The sequence below is a fragment of the Podarcis tiliguerta genome, assembly GCF_965153285.1.
Source record: "Podarcis tiliguerta genome assembly, chromosome: 14".
Taxonomy (NCBI): domain Eukaryota; kingdom Metazoa; phylum Chordata; class Lepidosauria; order Squamata; family Lacertidae; genus Podarcis; species Podarcis tiliguerta.
In genome coordinates this window covers 15739943-15757983 of record NC_139547.1, presented here as the reverse complement: position 1 = coordinate 15757983, position 18041 = coordinate 15739943, and the positions used below count along the sequence as shown (strand labels likewise).

At 46.3% G+C, this 18041-nt stretch overlaps 1 protein-coding gene across 4 annotated transcripts in view; it reads right to left on the bottom strand.

The window, feature by feature from the left end:
• PDE8A (phosphodiesterase 8A) overlaps positions 1–18041 on the bottom strand; it is a 186758-nt gene that overhangs the window by 25192 nt on the left and 143525 nt on the right. For all 4 annotated transcript variants that reach the window (XM_083411963.1, XM_083411961.1, XM_083411962.1 and 1 more), the window contains 7 exons: positions 17721–17777; positions 13826–14016; positions 12712–12768; positions 10529–10586; positions 8494–8582; positions 5670–5748; positions 4976–5113 (listed from right to left, as the gene is read on the bottom strand). In XM_083411963.1, the coding sequence (XP_083268089.1) occupies positions 4976–5113; positions 5670–5748; positions 8494–8582; positions 10529–10586; positions 12712–12768; positions 13826–14016; positions 17721–17777 (669 nt within the window). The remainder of the gene's footprint in view (positions 1–4975; positions 5114–5669; positions 5749–8493; positions 8583–10528; positions 10587–12711; positions 12769–13825; positions 14017–17720; positions 17778–18041) is intronic.

Below are 18041 nucleotides of genomic sequence, written 5' to 3'. Positions count from 1 at the left end.
CCTGAGAAGGAGGTTTGATTATTTATCAACTCAACATCCTTATCAAACCACAGTTCCCATGATTTTTGGTTTTTTTAAAAAAATAATAATAATATTCCAATTTTAACAAATACAGAAAAAAATGGAAAAACATAAAATACTGTAAAAATAAAGAAAAAAACAAGGATAGAGAATAATTAAGAAATACATAAAAACCACACCTCCACCCCACCAACAGAAGAAAAAACAAAAACATTTGGAAAAAAAACACTTCCATTTTTCACAATTCCATCCTTCAATAACTTGTTTCCTCGACCTCCTCCCACCTCCCTTTTTGTATTCCAGTTATTAATTAAGTCAGCAAATTCTTTCCATCTGCCACTACTTACTCACTTATTTATCTTAATCCATTTGTACCTTATCCTCCCATAAACATCTAAAAAAATTATCTATACTCCGATCTAATAAAAAGAAGAGGACGACCATCCCAGATAGAAGGAGTTCTTCGGTCAAGGGTATACAATAGCTGCGCTCCCCTGCTAGAACCTCCAAACAAGCTCAAGTTCCCATGATTTTTGGGGGGAGGCCATGACTGTTTAAAGTGGTATGATCCTGTTTTAAATGTACAGGGCAGATGGGGCCTTTGGTTATTATTTTTAATGCCTCTAAAATGCAACTGTGCCTCCACCCCCATCGTTCAGCCCAGACACTGATGTCCAGCTCCAAGGGCCTTCTGGTGGTTCCCTCCCTGTGAGAAGTGAGGTTACAGGGAACCAGGCAGAGGGCCTTCTCGGTAGTGGCACCCGCCCTGTGGAACGCCCTCCCAGCAGATGTCAAACAGATAAACAGCTATTTTAAAAGGCATCAGGGAAGTTTTTAGGATTTCATGTTGTGTTGTGCTTTTACTATTTCTTTGCTGGGAGCTACGCAAAGTGCCTGGGGCAACCCAGTCAGATGGGCAGCGAGCAAATCAACCAACAAATAACTAGCTCCACAGTGAGCCGCTCTTATGGGATGGGATAATCTGTAACTTTCGGTTCCTCTCCGTTTTCCATTCTGAAGTTCAGTTCCCCACATTTCCATTCCAGTTTGTCAGGAGATCAAGGGCTCTGAAGCAAGAGGGGAAGGAAGGCTTTTCTTGCCTTAAAGGTAAAGGGACCCCTGACCGTTAGGTCCAGTCGTGACCGACTCTGGGGTTGCGGCACTCATTTCGCTTTATTGGTCGAGGGAGCCGGCGTACAGCTTCCGGGTCATGTGGCCAACATGACTAAGCCGCTTCTGGCGAACCAGAGCAGCGCACGGAAACGCCGTTTACCTTCCCGCCAGAGTGGTACCTATTTATCTACTTGCACTTTGACGTGCTTTCGAACTGCTAGGTTGGCAGGAGCAGGGACTGAGCAACGGGAGCTCACCCCGTTGCGGGGATTCGAACCGCCAACCTTCTCATCGGCAAGTCCTAGGCTCTGTTGTTTAACCCACAAAGCCACCTTTTCTTGCCTTAGAAGTGCTGGTATCGGACAAACCATAAGAGGCCTCCAGCCTGAGGGTGTGGCACTGCCTTCCTTAGACTCGGAGGACTCCATTGCAGAAGGCCCACCCTGCAAGTCCAATAATTCAGGGCTAGTAATTCAGCTGATGTGATTTCTTGTGTACTGGGCTCAGTCTCCTTTCCTTGCTGAAGCAATGTCAGAGTTATGTGCTGCTCTTCTAACACATCTTGAGCCCTGAACCCAGTCTGAGCTCTGCTGTACCTTGAATCTGCCGCAACCTTGCACTGAAGCCAGCCTGAATCTCTTATTGCCTCACCTCACACAGAGACTTTTTTTGTCCGAGACCCAGTCTGAGCCTCACAGCATGACGGAGGCGGGGGATGAGGAAAGGGTTAGGGTTAGGGTTGTCTCTCTGCCTGTCCTAGCTATTCCTTTCTTTAAAAAGTAAAGGAAGACTGCTAAAACACCAAGCGACACGCTTAATTTGGCCCTAAATCTGAATCATGGCCCCACGAGAAAAAGGTCCGCATATATTTAAAGAAAGCTTGAGCTCTTCATTTTATGACCAAGGAGAGGTCGCTACCATGACCTGATCTGAGCACGTCAAACAGCCATGCTCACCGATTCCGCACGCAGATTTGCCAATTTCACCCCAGATAATCACATCTGAGCTTTGTGACAGGAGGCACAGGCAAAGCAGCTGCCTGCGGAAGGATTCCGTGGGCAACCCGCCACATCAAAAAAGGCATTTATCATGAGTGCCACAATCCTAGTAAGCATTCATAGACCTCTTTTGAGGGTTGTGGCCTCTTTATGTCCATAGAAGCACAACCACTCAAGCCTTTATTACTGGCACGCTATCGCTATAAGCACAAGGCCTGACATGCACATTTATATCAGTCAGGCTGCACACCAGCAGTTGGAAACCTCCAGCCCTCCAGATGTTATATGATTCCTACTCGCATTGGCCCCTGCCAGCACAACCAATGGTCAGGGCATATGGGTGCTGTAGTCCCAACAAATATTTGGAGGGCCACAGGTGCGAATGTTCTTTTGCACCAGGCCAACCTCCCTCGTCCTTCGTCCGGGCCTTTTAAACTCAGCTTTTAGGCCTGCTTTAGCTTTCATGAGTTTTATTGTCTGCTTCCTCTACTTGGTTGGAGTTTTATTTCTCTCTCTGCTTGGTGTTTACCTGTGACAGGGCCTTTTCAGGGGCAGTTCCCCATTTGTGGAATTGGTGATGTCTGCCTGCCTCCCTCATTACTGAGTTTCAGGATAAATTTAAAAATACAGTCAAACCTCAGTTCCCGAACAGCTCCGTTTTGGAACGTTTCGACTCCTGAATGCCAAAAACCCGGAAGTAAATGTTCCGGTTTTCAAAAGGTTTTTGGAAGCTGAACGTCCAACGTGGCTTCCGCTTGAGTGCAGGAAGCTCTTGCAACTGATCAGAAACTGCGCCTCACTTGTTGAACGTTTCGGAAGCCGAACGGGCTTCCGGAACGGGTTACGTTTGACAACTGAGTTTTGACTGCATTCTTGCTTTATATGGGCATTTGATACCTGAAAAACATTGTTCATGGCATTTCTGAGATCACTTTTTAGAATGTTTAAAACTGTTTTTATTTTTTTTAAAAACCGTCTATTGTTGATGTATTTGCCACAAGCGGTAGTCTCATAATCTGGGGAACCGGGTTCGCGTCTCCGCTCCTCCACATGCAGCGGCTGGGTGACCTTGGGCCAGTCACACTTCTCTGAAGTCTCTCGGGCCCCACTCACCTCACAGAGTGTTTGTTGTGGGGGAGGAAGGGAAAGGAGAATGTTAGCCGCTTTGAGACTCCTTCGGGTAGTGATAAAGCGGGATATCAAATCCAAACTCTTCTTCTTCTTCCTTCTCCCCTCACAGAGCTACAATCCCCAGGGTTCCCCGGGAAGATGGGTTGACTCTGAAAGCACTCTGGAAATGTTGCTTTGTGAGGAGAAAACGGGTGACCTGACAATTCTCAGCACCCTGAATGAATGACAGCTCCCAGGATTCCATGGGGGGGCAGCCATTACTGATTAAAGTGGTATGCTACTGTTTTAAAGGTATAACACAGATGGGGCCTAACGTAAGCTGAACAAACAAACAAATGAAGTTGCTTTAAGATCATGCTGCGTTTTTCCTTGTTGTAAAATTAGTTATTTTAACCTGAAAAGATAATTTCCTTGTTTCTGGAGGCGGTGTATTAACAATGTAAACAAATAAAACGAGTTGTAATCAAATGAAATTTCAGTTGGTGCAAAAAAACACCTGCCATTTTAGCTCTCCCCCCCCCCCCACTTGACATATTTGAAAGTACTCCTGGGAACGCTGTGGCACACGTTCACGGCCAGATGCAAACGGCAACCACAGCGTTTCCTTTCCAGATTGGGCTTTTGATGCCGGCACAGCATGACTCATTTCTCTCTTGCTTCCACTCCTGCATGCATTGATGTCCGTAGGGCCTCTGATTCACTGCAGCATCTTCATCGAATGCAGCGTCAACGGCTTGGGACTTCTGAACGTGGCACCCACCGCCGCCCATTCATCTCACCTGACTCACACAGGGCAGCATGTAAGCGGTGACGTACGCATGTCTTTGAAGCGGCAACCCATCTGCCAGCCTTTCGTGCCCACACAGTAACGGCTTAGCTCCCTCCTCCATGGCTACTTAAACCTTGTTTGCTGCCCTAGGAGGGGCAAGGCTGTCTCTAAGGGAACGTGCCACATACCAATAGTTTCAGAGGATTCTGGAATGAATGCTCTGTTCGCATGTTGGAAGCCACAGGAGAGGCCAGCGCAATTGGCTGAACCTGTTGAGTTGTCTGGCCCCGGGTGGCTTCTTAGGGCGCAATCTGCGCCATGCATTTACAGCAACAGTATACTACTTCAGTGTACCTGAAGGAGCGTCTCCACCCCCATCGTCCAGCCCGGACACTGAGGTCCAGCTCCAAGGGCCTTCTGGTGGTTCCCTCCCTGCGAGAAGTGAGGTTACAGGGAACCAGGCAGAAAAGGGCCTTCTTGGTAGTGGCGCCTGCCCTCTTGAACACCCTCCCATTAGATATCAAGGAAATAAGCAACTATCCCACTTTTAAAAGACATCTGAAGGCAGCCCTGTTTAGGGAAGTTTTTAACGTTTAATTGGGTTTTTAATATTCGACTGGGAGCTGCCCAGAGTAGCAGGGGAAACCCAGCCAGATGGGCGAGGTATAAATAATAAAGTATTATTATTATTATTATTAATTCTTATTCAACAGGCGTGTATACTCATACTATCTTATTTATTTATTGCATTTGCACGCGATGCAGATCGGTTTCTGTGGGGCCGAAGCATTTTATGTTCCCAGCAGCCTTGCCAAATAGATGGGGCTGAGAGATCGTGACTTCCCAAAGGCCTCAGAGTTAGCTCCGTGACTGGGCAGCCCAGTCCCAAAACACCACCCCGTCAGGCTCACCGCTCAGGTGCCAAACCAAGGCATGCGCTTACCTTTTCTATCTTGATGCAAGAATTAATAGTGTCAAGGAAATCAGCTTTTTTTTCATTTGTAGGCACTTCTGTTAGTTCCTTTCCTATTAATTCGCCTTTCTGATAGCCCATCACGGTTTCAAACGCAGGGTTTACGTACTGCGAGATTTAAATAAAGCACTCCAGTCAAACCAAAAGGAAAGGCATGGTCCTCGGCCTGCAGATTTTAAATTTTGCTGTGCATTTCTAAAGCAGTACTTCCTCTATACAAGGGGGGCCATATCAACCCAGCCTACTGCATCTGGTGTCATATGCAATGTCAGGTCTACAGGGTACAGGCATGGCTTCAAAGGAACAATAAAAAAAACCCCTAAGGCAGGTCCATTACCTTAAATGGGTCTGATTAGCACTGGATACCAACCTCTGTTCAGTAGCTCTGCAACTTACACGCATTTAACTTGTGTACATTAAGTTTTATAACAAATTAAAAAGAGGTGGAAATAGCATTGACAATCCCACCCACCACTGAACCCAATGGGTTTTGACTATACACTATTTGGGCTTTAGGCTCAATCTCCAAAATGTAACCCCCACATAAATGGTGAGTTTACCGTATTTACAATACAATAACATGGCTCTAACACCGTGAACCAGAACTGAGTCATACAAGGCCTTGGAACAGCATTTGACAGTCGTAAAAGTACCCAGAACAAACCTGTATTACATGGTCTTCACTTGTAATCTCAATGGCTTCTTGACTTTTCTCTAACGCTGTAAAGATTGAATTACAAGCCCTGCAAAGGAAAGAAAGGAGTGAACTCATTAGATTCAAATTTCACGGCTTGCAATTTTGAGGGCTATAAATGACCCCAAAAAACCCACCACCACCTCGGAGCAATGCATTCAAGAGAGATGATTCTGCTTTGAAGAACAGTAGTAGGAAGTTAGACAGGCCACTTGGCTTTTTGCCTTTTGGCCCAGCAAAAAGAGAAAGTTCGCCTGTATAGAGGCTAACTTATTTATACAGAAAGAGAGTGTGTGTCATCAGTAAACTCACTGCATTTCAAACTACCAGAGAGCAGGTCTTTGTCCCCAGGGGCTTACACTTTAAAATGTGACATCTGAGAGACAACAGGAAAAAGGAGAAGGAAACAGAGAGAGGGTAAAAGCCTCGTGACAACATTTGTTCATTTATTTATTTCAGCTCTACCATCCGTTCCCAAACTTTGCCCCTCACTGACCACTTGGAAACTGCTGAGGGTCTCAGCAGACCACGTCATGATCATTTCTGCCTGCTGTAACAATCCTAATATGCTGTGCTGGCTGCTGTACGATTCCTAACTGAATCAAGATGGAACTTCTTAATTCTAGGCTCCCACTAGGCTACGAATCCTGTCCTCCCAAGTGCCTTCTCCCCAACATCATTTCCGACATATCCCGCTCGCCTTCCGAATGGACCTTGAGGTTCTAATACGGCAGGGCAGCAGATGCTGCGGCTGCTCCTGACATACTGTATTTTTCACTCTATAAGACACACTTTTCCCCTCCTAAAATGTAGGGGGAAATGTGTGTGCGTCTTATGGAGCGAATGCAGGCTGCGCGGCTGTCCCAGAAGCCAGAACAGTGAGAGGGATCGCCGCACAGCACTCCCTCTTGCTGTTCTGGCTTCTGGCTTAGCCGCGCACAGCCTCTTCAGGGCACGGGGAGCCTTCATCCCACTGCCCTGAGGAGGCTTCGCATGGTGAAGCCAGAAGCTAGAACAGAGAGAGGGATCGCTGCGCAGCGCTCCCTCTCGCTGTTCTAGCTTCTGGCTTAGCTCCTCTGTCCATTTCCCCACCTCCCAGAAAAGCTCCCTTTAAAGAGTCGCAGAGCTCTTGGGGACTTTCCCCCAATCAGTGATGGGCTGCCCTTCTCCCTCCTCGGGGAAAAGCCTGCAAGCGCCGCACACACGCTCCTCGCGGCTCGTGAAAGGGAGCGCTGAGCAGAGCCTGGGATGCATACAGGCTCTGCTCAGTGCTCCCTTTAAAGAATATTTTTTTCTTGCATTCCCCCTCTAAAAAACTAGGTGCGTCTTATGGTCAGGTGCATCTTATGGAGCGAAAAATACGGTGCTTCACAAACACCTTGTGGACTAGCGCTCCTTCTCCCACCCTAGATGTCTCCAGAGGAGAGATCTCAGCAACAGCACCTCTTCCTCTGTTGATGGGAATTGTAGATGGGAATCCACAGCCCTCCTGTGCTACTTAAAACTCTCACAAGACCCTGCCATGACACCTACAGCCCACCTCCTCTGTTGGAGGCAGTGAACCTCTCTATGCCAGTCGCTGGGAATCACAAGTGGGGAGACTGTTCTTATGCTCCTGGCCTGCTTGTGGGCTTCCCATAGACATCTGCATGGACATCATGAATACAGGATGCTAGGTAAAGGTAAAGGACCCCTGGCCGGTTAAGTCCAGTCAAAGATGACTATGGGGTTGCGATGATCATCTCGCTTTCAGCCTGAGGCAGCCGGCGTTTGTCCACAGACAGCTTTCCGGGTCATGTGACCAGCAGGACTAAACCGCTTCTGGCGCAACGGGACACCGTGACGGAAATCAGAGCACACAGATGCTAGACCACATGGGTCACTGGCTGGAACCAAAAACCTTTTCTTTCTTAGGGAAATGATCTCTTCTTACCAACAGGTTAGCTTCCACACACAAGGGGTTTTTTATTTTCATTTTAATTATTGGATTTATATACAGCCCTATACAGTGGTACCTCTGGATGCGAATGGGATCCGTTCCAGAGCCCCGTTTGCATCCTGAAGCGAACGCAACCCGTGTATGCGCGGGTTGCGATTCGCTGCTTCCACGCACAACGTCATTTTGAGCGTCTGTGCATGCGGCGAAACCCAGAAGTAATGTGTTCCGTTACTTCCGGGTCGCCGCAGAGCGTAACCTGAAAACGCTCAACCCGAAGCTACTTCAGCCTGAGGTATGACTGTACCTGGAGGTCTCAGGGAGGTTCACAGAACAAAATATAAAACCACAGAATATATAATCAAAATAAAAACAACAACCCAAATTAACGAAAGGCTTGGTTACAAAGGAATGTTTCTGCCTGGCACCTAGAGGTGTATAATGAAGACACCTGGTGAACTTCCCTGGGGAGAGCCTTCCACAGATGGGGAGCCACTGCAGAGAAGGCCCCGTTCTCATGTTGCCACCCTCCGGACTGTAGGTGGAGGAGGCACATGAAGAAGAGCCTCAGAAAATGATCTCAGGGTCTGGGTAGGTTCATATGGAAAGAGACGGTTCTTGAGGTATTGCGGTCCGGAGCCATTTAAGGCTTTATAGGTCAAAACCAGCACTTTGAATTGGACCTGGAAACTAATTGGTAGCCAGTGCAGTCAGACTAGGGTTGGTGTAATATGCTCAAACCATCTTGCTCCGGTTCTCATGCCAAGAAGAATGGGACTTAGGAGTTTGGCAACACCTGAAATGACACAGTATGCTACACCACTGTATGCTAATGATGTTTAACTTAGGTAAAATTACCTTAGTTTGAATTGTGCCCGCACTTCTCCAAATTCCAGCTGAATGAGTTCGTTGTAACAGGCCATGATGTTGGGATTTTCTACATATCTCTGTTTAAAAAGAAAAAAAGTGCAATGTCTGCATTGATTATTTATCTCTAAACAGAGATGTGATTTAGGTAGCAAATTACGTGCAAATAGCCAATTATTTCCTGAGGAAAGACATTCTGCACCCCACACCTGCCCAGATGTCTGCTCAACTATCAACAGGTTCCTGACAAGGGCAGACATACAACACTTACTGGATATGGGATAGAATGTCACTGGGCGCATGCGCACACTTGTCATGCTCGTTAATCTATTTAGTGGTGCATCAGTCAATGCTGGCAGCAGTTACCTAACAAGGCAAACATGTCTACAGAGAAATAAGTCCCATTGATCCCAATGAGACTTCCACTTAGGTTCAATGAGCCTATATAGCAGCTAGGGGATAGAGAAATCTGCCAATTTTGGTTCCCAAAATTTATCATTTTCCCAGTCTTAAATTCAGTTCTCCACATTTCTGCAGAAATTTGTGCTTTTGGGGGGGGATTATCCCAATTAAAACCCAGAAGCATTTCAGTGCAGATTTCTCCTAATAAACCTATTTTTGCTTGCAGCTCTGACTAACAGACACGCTTCTGCAAAGCAACCCCCTCAAATATATTGCATTTTTGTATGCAACTTTTATGCATGCTGGCTGGAGCTCTGAGAGGAAGAACTACTTTTATGGGGAGGGGAATACACTGCAACATTTTGCCGCATGCCCTACTTGTTATTTACTTGGCATATAGGATGGCATGCAAAAAGTTGTCAGCGTTCATTTGCTCCAGGTGTCAGCAAACTTTTTCAGCAAGGGGCCAGTCCATTGTCCCTCAGACCTTGTGGGGGGCCGGAGTATATTTTGAAAATAAAAAATAAAAAATGAGCAAATTCCAATGCCCCACAAATAACCCAGAGATGCATTTTAAACAAAAGCACACATTCTACTCATGTAAAAACACGCTGATTTCCAGACCGTCTGAGGGGCCGGATTGAGAAGGCGATTGGGCCGGATCCAGACGGTCCGGGAATCAGTGTGTTCTTACATAAGTGGAATGTGTTCTTTTATTTAAAATGCATCTCTGGGTTATTTGTGGGGCATAGGAATTCGTTCACCCCCCCCCCCCCAATATATAGTCCGTCCCCCCACAAGGTCTGAGGGACAGTGGACCGGCCCCCTGCTGAAAAAGTTTGCTGACCCCTGTTTATTGCCTCACCTCACAAAGAGACTTCCTTTGTCCTAGACTAAGATTACCAGATTTTTTTCAATGAATCTGTGGACATTTTTCAACTTTAGTCGGAATGAGCTATTCAGGCATGACAAGGACTTTCTTATTCCAGCGGACATCTAGGGTGGCTTTTATTGTTTTACTCTCTGCATGGTTTGTTTTTATGTACACCACTTGGAAAGGCTAATGATAAAGCAGTATATAAGTGCCCTCAGTAAGTGTGTGTACACACACACACACACACACACCGTACTTCTCCGTGTATAAGACAAGGATTTTTTTACTGTAAAATAATGTTAAAAAAGGCAGGGGTGTCTTATACACAGACAGTGCGTTGTGGGAGATGGGTGATTGGTTGCAGGCTCGAGCAGGAGCTTGTCAGCAGAGATTTTGTTGATGATTGGTGGTTGTGTGAAGCGCTTGATTGGATTGGCTGCTGCTGCTGCATTGGGTGGATGGATGGGTGATTGGTCGCCGCAGCAATTGTTGCTTTGGAACGGCTGCCGCTTCTGCGATGTGAGCGAGAGTCAGCGTTTGTCAGTCTGGTAAGTGATTTTATGACCCCCCCCCCCCAAAAAAAAAAATTAGGGGGAGTGTTATTACACAGAAAAGTACGGTTTGCCCCCAAAGTAGGAGCAAACAGGTATCTATTCCTGGGCATTCACAAAATGAATTGAGACTATCGGTATTCAGAGGTGAAGTAAATATAGATGGGCTACAAATATCAACTTCAAACACCAGACTTACCCTCGTGAAGCCAGCAGAAATGAAGGGTAATATTGAGGATTCTTCACGATCTGCATGCCTTAAAAGGAGAGGAGGAATGGACAGATTCAGACATTTATTTTTCTCCCAGCTAAAAATGTTAGCATCTGCAGTCTGCTGTCGAATGACACTTTGCAAATAAGGTGCATGAGATGTCTGTCACGGCCATGCTCCAGCAAAGGTCACGTAGGCATAACTCCTACTGGATTCCATGGGAACTTCATGTTTTTTAAATCTACATATATTTCTAAAATTGCACAACCTGCTTCCCAGTTATAGCTCCCTCCCGCAAGTCTGAAAGAACATTATTTACAACCATAGCTGTAAAAAACCACATGCTACAAACAGTCAGTGTGATGCAACACCAGTGAAGGACATACAGAGCAAATGCCCTGGTGAAATCAGCCTCCATCTACTTTAAAACTTCCTCCATTCCATATAGAAAGGTCCAAACCAGGTCTGAGGAACCTGTGGCTCTTCAGACTCAAACTCCCATCAGCCCCAGTCAGCATGGCCAGTGATCAAGGATGATGGGAGCTGTAGTCCACCAACATCCGGACAGCTATAAGTTCCCCATCCCTAGTTTGCATGTTTTAGTTACAGCTAGGGATGTATAAGTAGGAATCTTTTCTGGCTCCTGAGGTGATGGAGGACCCATTGCCTGCAGGAACTCCACTCTCAGCCCCATCAGGGGAAGCTGAGGTTGCCTCTGGGTCTGGTAACCCTCCAGCCTCTCCTGAGCTGCAGAGGCTCAAGGCAGAGAGGCGGAGGGAACTAAGTTTCCGCAGGAGGAGTGCTCGCCTCCAGACCAGGAGAGGCGAGTCACCAGAGGATCGGGGCTGCCCTATGCCTCAGGGCAGATAAAAGCCGGCCAGCCCCAATCCCACGTTGCGGGAGCAACATTGTTGGTTGCTAGTTCCTGCCTGAGCTCCTGACCCGCCCTGGCTCCTTGCTTGCAAGCCTGTTCCTGACTTCACCCGACTCCCTGCCCTGCACCCAACTTCAGCTACTATGGACTGCCTCCATGTTGCACCTTTGACCAGAGACCAGACTTGGACCTCGCCTCTTGGGTAACCCACGGGACCAGCACACCTAGTGGTGAAGGAACCAGGGGAGAGCTGAAGGCCCTTATTCAAAAGCCCCCCCCACACTTTCAAGATTTGGGGGTACAGTGTTCAACCCCCCCTCCCCAGTTAAAGAGGTGGCTCTGGTGCCAATGTGTGGCTTTACACATGGCAGAATGGGCCGTTTTCTTGAAATCTCCTTTGGGGGGGGGCATCATTTGCCACAGAAATAACTACCTGCCCCCAAGTCCATGTTTAGTAGCTGCACAGCCAACTAACATCGCAAGGTAAGGTGGGAACGTGAGAAGAGGTGCTCAAGGTTATGCAGTGTGGAGAAAGAGAATAGAGAGAGGAGCACATGGGCGCTCAACGGAGTTGGGAATGAGGCAGATGTAGAACTTACAATGGCATTATTCATAGCAGCAAGGCTAGTAACAGTCGGACATTGGAAATCCCCAGAGACACCAGATATCATGCAATGGTAAGTGAAATTCTGGAATACAGGCAGCAGAGGGTCTCCTCGTGAAGCATGAGGACTCCCCACTTACATAAGGGTGCTACCCACTCATGCGCATTTCACTTACATGCGGGGGGGGGGGGGCTGAACATAACCCCCACATAAGTGGGGAGTCCCCCATATAGCTTTTTTGACAGTCAATATATAATATATAATAAAAGGTGCAAAGAAGATTGAGCTGGTCACAGATATATTGAGAGACATAGCTGTCAACTTTTCCCTTTTCTTGCGAGGAATCCTATTTGGAATAAGGGAATTTCCCTTAAAAAAAAGGGAAAAGTTGACAGCTATGTTGAGAGATGGTGCTTGTTTATTAATTTCTGGAGCTGGAAATGTCACGACAACTTTCAACAGCCATGTTCAACTGAATTTAAAGTGATCTGAAGTGTTGATAACTTTACGGTGCAATCCTAGCCACCCAAAAGTAGGTCCTATTGAATTCAATGGGGCTTACTCCCAGATAAGTGAAATTAGGGTTGTGGGCCACGCTTGTTTTCGGAACTATAGGTTTACAACCACAAACTTTGCATTCAAGTATTATTTTACATGTGGACATAAAAAACATAATGGGAATTCTCATTTACCTCCTCACCACACCAATGATAACAGTGTTTTCGGACGGCTTTCTTGTTCTAATGGACCTTTAAAAACAAGGTGGGAAATCAGAACAATAAATTCCGCAATACTTCATGAAGTAAGCACAACAGTGTTTTTTTTGTTTCCATTAACAGATGTTTAAATAAAAACGCCCCCCAAACTGATTCTTAACTATGGATTGGAAAAGCTTTCCTCAACTTGGTTTCTTCCAGATAACTTGGAAAGCAACTCCAATCAGCCCCAGTTAGCACAGCTGTCATAAAAGACACTAATTCATAATAAAAAGATCAAATATCATCAAAACATAATTACTTATTTGAAAATGAAGACTGCTAATTTAAATTTATTTCAACAACAGTTTTAGACTGTTTAACATTAATATACCCAAACAGCATAAGCAGGGGGGGTGGGAATCACTATATAAAAATACATTATACTAAGGTAAAGGTAAAGGACTCCTGGACAGTTAAGTCCAGTCAAAGGCGTCTATGGAGTTGTGGTGCTCATCTCGCTTTCAAGCCGAGGAAGCTGGCGTTTGTCCACAGACAGCTTTCCAGGTCATGTGGCCAGCATGACTAAACCGCTTCTGGCGCAACGAAGCACCATAGCGGAAACTAGAGTGCACGGAAATGCCGTTTACCTTCCCGCCGCAGCAGTACCTATTTATCTACTTGCACTGGTGTGCTTTCGAACTGCTAGGTTGGCAGGAGCTGGGACAGAGCAATGGGACCTCACCCTGTCACAGGGATTCGAACAGCTGACCTTCTGATCGGCAAGGCCAAGAGGCTCAGTGGTTTAGACCACAGCGCCACCCGTGTCCCCTATACTATACTATACTATACTAGTAGTAACACCTCAAATTTAGACCAGTAGCAAATTGGTAACCATTGCAAATCTCTGAGCAGAGGTGTTACTATATGCTGACAAGGTCTCAGTCCTGCTAGGAATCATGTTGCAGCTTCTGGATCAAGCCCAAGGGAAGGCCCACATAGAGTGCATTGCAGTAGTCCAGTCTTGAAGGTTATTAAACTTGGAGCTGAAATGTATCAATATATCCCCCCCACACACACACACACCAAGCGCCTAGGGCAGAGCACTCACCTGCATAGAGCTTCTGCATCAAAATATCTTGAATGCCTATGATCAATAATGATGATTTCATGGTGTTTCTCCAGAAAGCACTCGAGGGCAGATTCCGGCGTCCTGGCAATGTTACACCGAAATCCAGCTTTCTCACATGCCCAGCAGAATCCATTACTCTGGTTGTCTTCTTTGGCAAACACTAGAAGTACCTAGGCTCAAGGAAAAGAGAAGGGGAGTGAGCGTTTTTCATTTCACACACACAAAGACATATATACAGTCGTTCCTTGGAAGTCGAATGGAATCCGTTCTGGAAGTCCGTTCAGCTTCCAAAACCAAATTGCGGCTTCTGATTGGCTGCAGGAAGTCCCCGTAGCCAATCGGAAGCTGCGGAAACCCTGTCGGATGTTTGGCTTCCAAAAATGCTTTGCAATCTGGAATAGTCACTTCTGGGTTTGCGATGTTAAGGGAACCAAAACATTCGAGAACTAAGCTGATTTCTTCTAAGGTATGACTATATATCACATCGGGGGGGGGGGGAGTGAGAGTGTAAGCAATTGGAAGAAAAAAGATGCACAAGCTTAAGTGACTCATTCACCGCTCCAGCATTTCATTGTAAAGTACGTCCCTGGTATGTCCCACAGAGGAACTTACGATCTTCAAACAAAAACATCTTGAAGGTCCCAGGCCACAGAGAGGTTAGGCTGGCCTCACCTAGAGCCAGGGCTTTTTCGGCTGTGGCTCCGATCTGGTGGAGCGCTCTGTCACAAGAGACTAGGGCCCTGCGGGACTTGACATCTTTCCGCAGGGCCTGCAAGACAGAGCTGTTCCACCAGGCCTTTGGCCAGGGCACAGTCTGATCCCCTCCTTTGGCAATCTTCCCAGAACTCTAGCCCAATGGTTGCCATCAATTTGATTTGAATTAATTTTATAATGAAATGATTTTAGAATGGTGTATTATTTTATTGTTGTTAGCCGCCCTGAGCCCGGCTTCGGCTGGGGAGGGCAGGATATAAATAAAAATTTATTTATTATTATTATTATTTATTAAAGTGAGCTACATTTCTTTTCCATCTTTCCTCCAAGGAGCTCAAGGGGGCAGACATAGTTCTCCTCCCCATTTTATCTTCACAGCAACCTTGTAAGGTGTTGTGTCCGACTCTTCGTGACCCCATGGACCAGAGCGCCAGGCACTTCTGTCCTCCACTGCCTCCCGCAGTTTGATCAAACTCATGCTGGTAGCTTCAAGAACACTATCCAACCATCTCATCCTCTGTCGTCCCCTTCTCCTTGTGCCCTCCATCTTTCCCAACATGAGGGTCTTTTCCAGGGAGTCTTCTCTTCCCATGAGGTGGCCAAAGTATTGGAGCCTCAGCTTCAGGATCTGTCCTTCCAGTGAGCACTCAGGGCTGATTTCCTACAGAATGGAGAGGTTTGATCTTCTTGCAGTCCATGGGACTCTCAAGAGTCTCCTCCAGCACCATAATTCAAAAGCATCAATTCTTCGGCGATCAGCCTTCTTTATGGTCCAGCTCTCACTTCCATACCTCACTACTGGGAAAACCAAAACTTTTACTATATGGACCTTTGTTGGCAAGGTGATGTCTCTACCCTGTGAGCTAGTTGGGCTTAAAAGACAGTGACTGGCCAAGGCTTCATGGCTCAGTTGGGATTTGAACCCTGGCCTTCCGGGTCTTAGTCTTTCCTTGTTTTTCCTTTTATATATCATTTTGTTTTCGTTTTATATATCACCCTTCATCGTAAGATCTTAGGGCAGTTCACAGAATAAAATACAGGATAAAAACAAGTAAATAATTAAAAACAAAACAGCAAAACACTAACACACACACCCTCCCCACAGACACATTGCAAAGGCTGTAGAATATTAATCAGCCATAGATCTGGTTTTCGCCTGGTACTTAAAATATATAATGAAGGCGCTTGGCGAACCTCCTTGGGAAGAGCATTCTACAAACAGGGAGCCACTACAGAGAAGGCCTGTTCTCCTGTTTCCGCCCTCCAGACCTCACGTGGAGGAGGCACACCAAGAAGGGCCTCAGATGGTGAAAGCAGAGTCCAGGATGGTTTAGATAGTCCAACTGAGCTGCAAAATTCAGAGAAATGCGAATTCCAAAGGATGGCAGTATTTTGGTTTGTGGGCTTTTTCTGAAAGTGCAGATGGGGAAGGTTCACCTTTAAATGTTAACTGAGCTGACTTTCTCCTGCACTGATGCCTGCTCTCCACTTATAAACCTTCGACATCTAGCAATTGTAATTAAATACGGTCCCTTGTAGCACTTCGGTTTACCCTTCTGAGCAATTCCAGGCATTCCAACGGCGCTTAACCGTTTGGATTAGGTTCAGCGAAATGCCTTTCACTAAATCTCCCTGTTTGTATTTAATGCATAATTTTCTAAGAGAGGGACTTCGAATTTATTTAAAGCCCGGCTTCCATTTATAGATTCTGAGGGCAATTGGGGGAAAAACTCTTTGTTGAAAGAAAACCCCACCCGGAATCATGCTGCACTTTAAGCTATATTTAGAGAAGCAAATTTAGGACAAATCAGATGAAGGAAGAGCATTTTGGTACCCAACCAAATCCCTCCCACCAAGCAGAAACATGGAAGCCTGGGGAACGCTGCTCTGCAGCAGACTTTTGGCAAAGTTTCTGAATGAACATACACAGCTCAAGAGCAGGTAACTTGGTAAAGGTAAAGGGTAAAGGGAACCCTGACCGTTAGGTCCAGTCGTGGCCGACTCTGGGGTTGCGGTGCTCATCTCGCTTTATTGGCTGAGGGAGCCGGCGTACAACTTCCGGGTCATGTGGCTGGCATGACTAAGCCGCTTCTGGCGAACCAGAGCAGCGCACGGAAACACCGTTTACCTTCCTGCTGGAGCGGTACCTATTTATCTACTTGCACTTTGACGTGCTTTTGAACTGCTAGGTGGGCAGGAGCTGGGACCGAGCAACGGGAGCTCACCCCGTCGCAGGGATTCAAACTGCCGACCTTCTGATCAGCAAGACCTAGGCTCTGTGGTTTAACCCACAGCGCCACCCGCGTCCCAGGTAACTTGAGAGACTGCCTTATCCCTTTTCTTTGAGAGAGCTTCTCCTGAAAGTTTCAAAGATCTCAGAAGCTCACTCTGCAGTAACTCGGAGCAGGGGCTTTGCTATGGCTGCCCCTGTTCTGCAAAAAAAGCATCCCTGTTGAAATATGACAGGCGCCCATGACCGGCACTCACCAGAAACAATTCAGAACATTTTTGTTGTTTGTGTAACAACGACAACTAGGATTCTCTACACACAAAAACGGAAGGAAGAAGAAGTTCACACCAAAGAAGAATGGATAAGGTGATGGATTATGCAGAATTGGCAAAGTTAACAGTCAGAATAAGAGAATCTAACAAGGACTGTTTTGTGCAAGAATGGAAGCCCTTTTTGAACTATTTTAGGAAATATTATACTCTAATGAATTTGCAAGGAGGATTTGCAGAAGGAATTAGAGAATGCAGTATAGATGTGTTGGTATAAGAAACAGAATGGCATGTGCGGAAGAGGGGGAGAAATTAAAATACCATAAAAATGGGGCAGGAAATTTGAATTGTATTGAAGTCTATATGTTTAATTTTGAGCAAGAGGCAAGCGAGCAATCAGGTTGCAGTGGTGAAGGGTAGTGTGTGGGAAATTGGAACCAAGGTCTCCTCAGTTTTAGTCTGCTGCTCTAACCACTAGCTGCTCTGACCACCTGGCCACAATAGCTCAACGTTAAGATAGTTTTCAGTTTTACTGTTCCATGCATTGCTATTTGGCCTTGGTCTGTTTGTTGTCATAGTGCCCTGCTATGAGCGCCCTTGGGCAGCATTTGCAGTTTATATATGTGGGAAAGAAACAAGATTTTTGGTTGGCACGTCTTACCTGAAGTTGATCTTGGTGGAGTCTCATAGGCCCAAACTGCACATCTGTTCCCACTGCCTAGAAACAAGAAGATGGGCATTTTAAACAATTCTATACTGCATGTGGGCAGAGAAGAAAAATTTCCATATTTTCCTGGCAGGAAAAGGCGGCGGGGGGGGGGGGGGGAAACGCCCCATTTCAGAGAAACAGTGTAGGCATTATATGTCAGACTGCATATGGGAATTCACCACCAGCGTAGAAATGACAAGGTGACAAATGAACTGATGGATCTCCAAGGCATTTTTATTTGCCATTTCTTGCGGAAAGCTCATGCAAATGTGC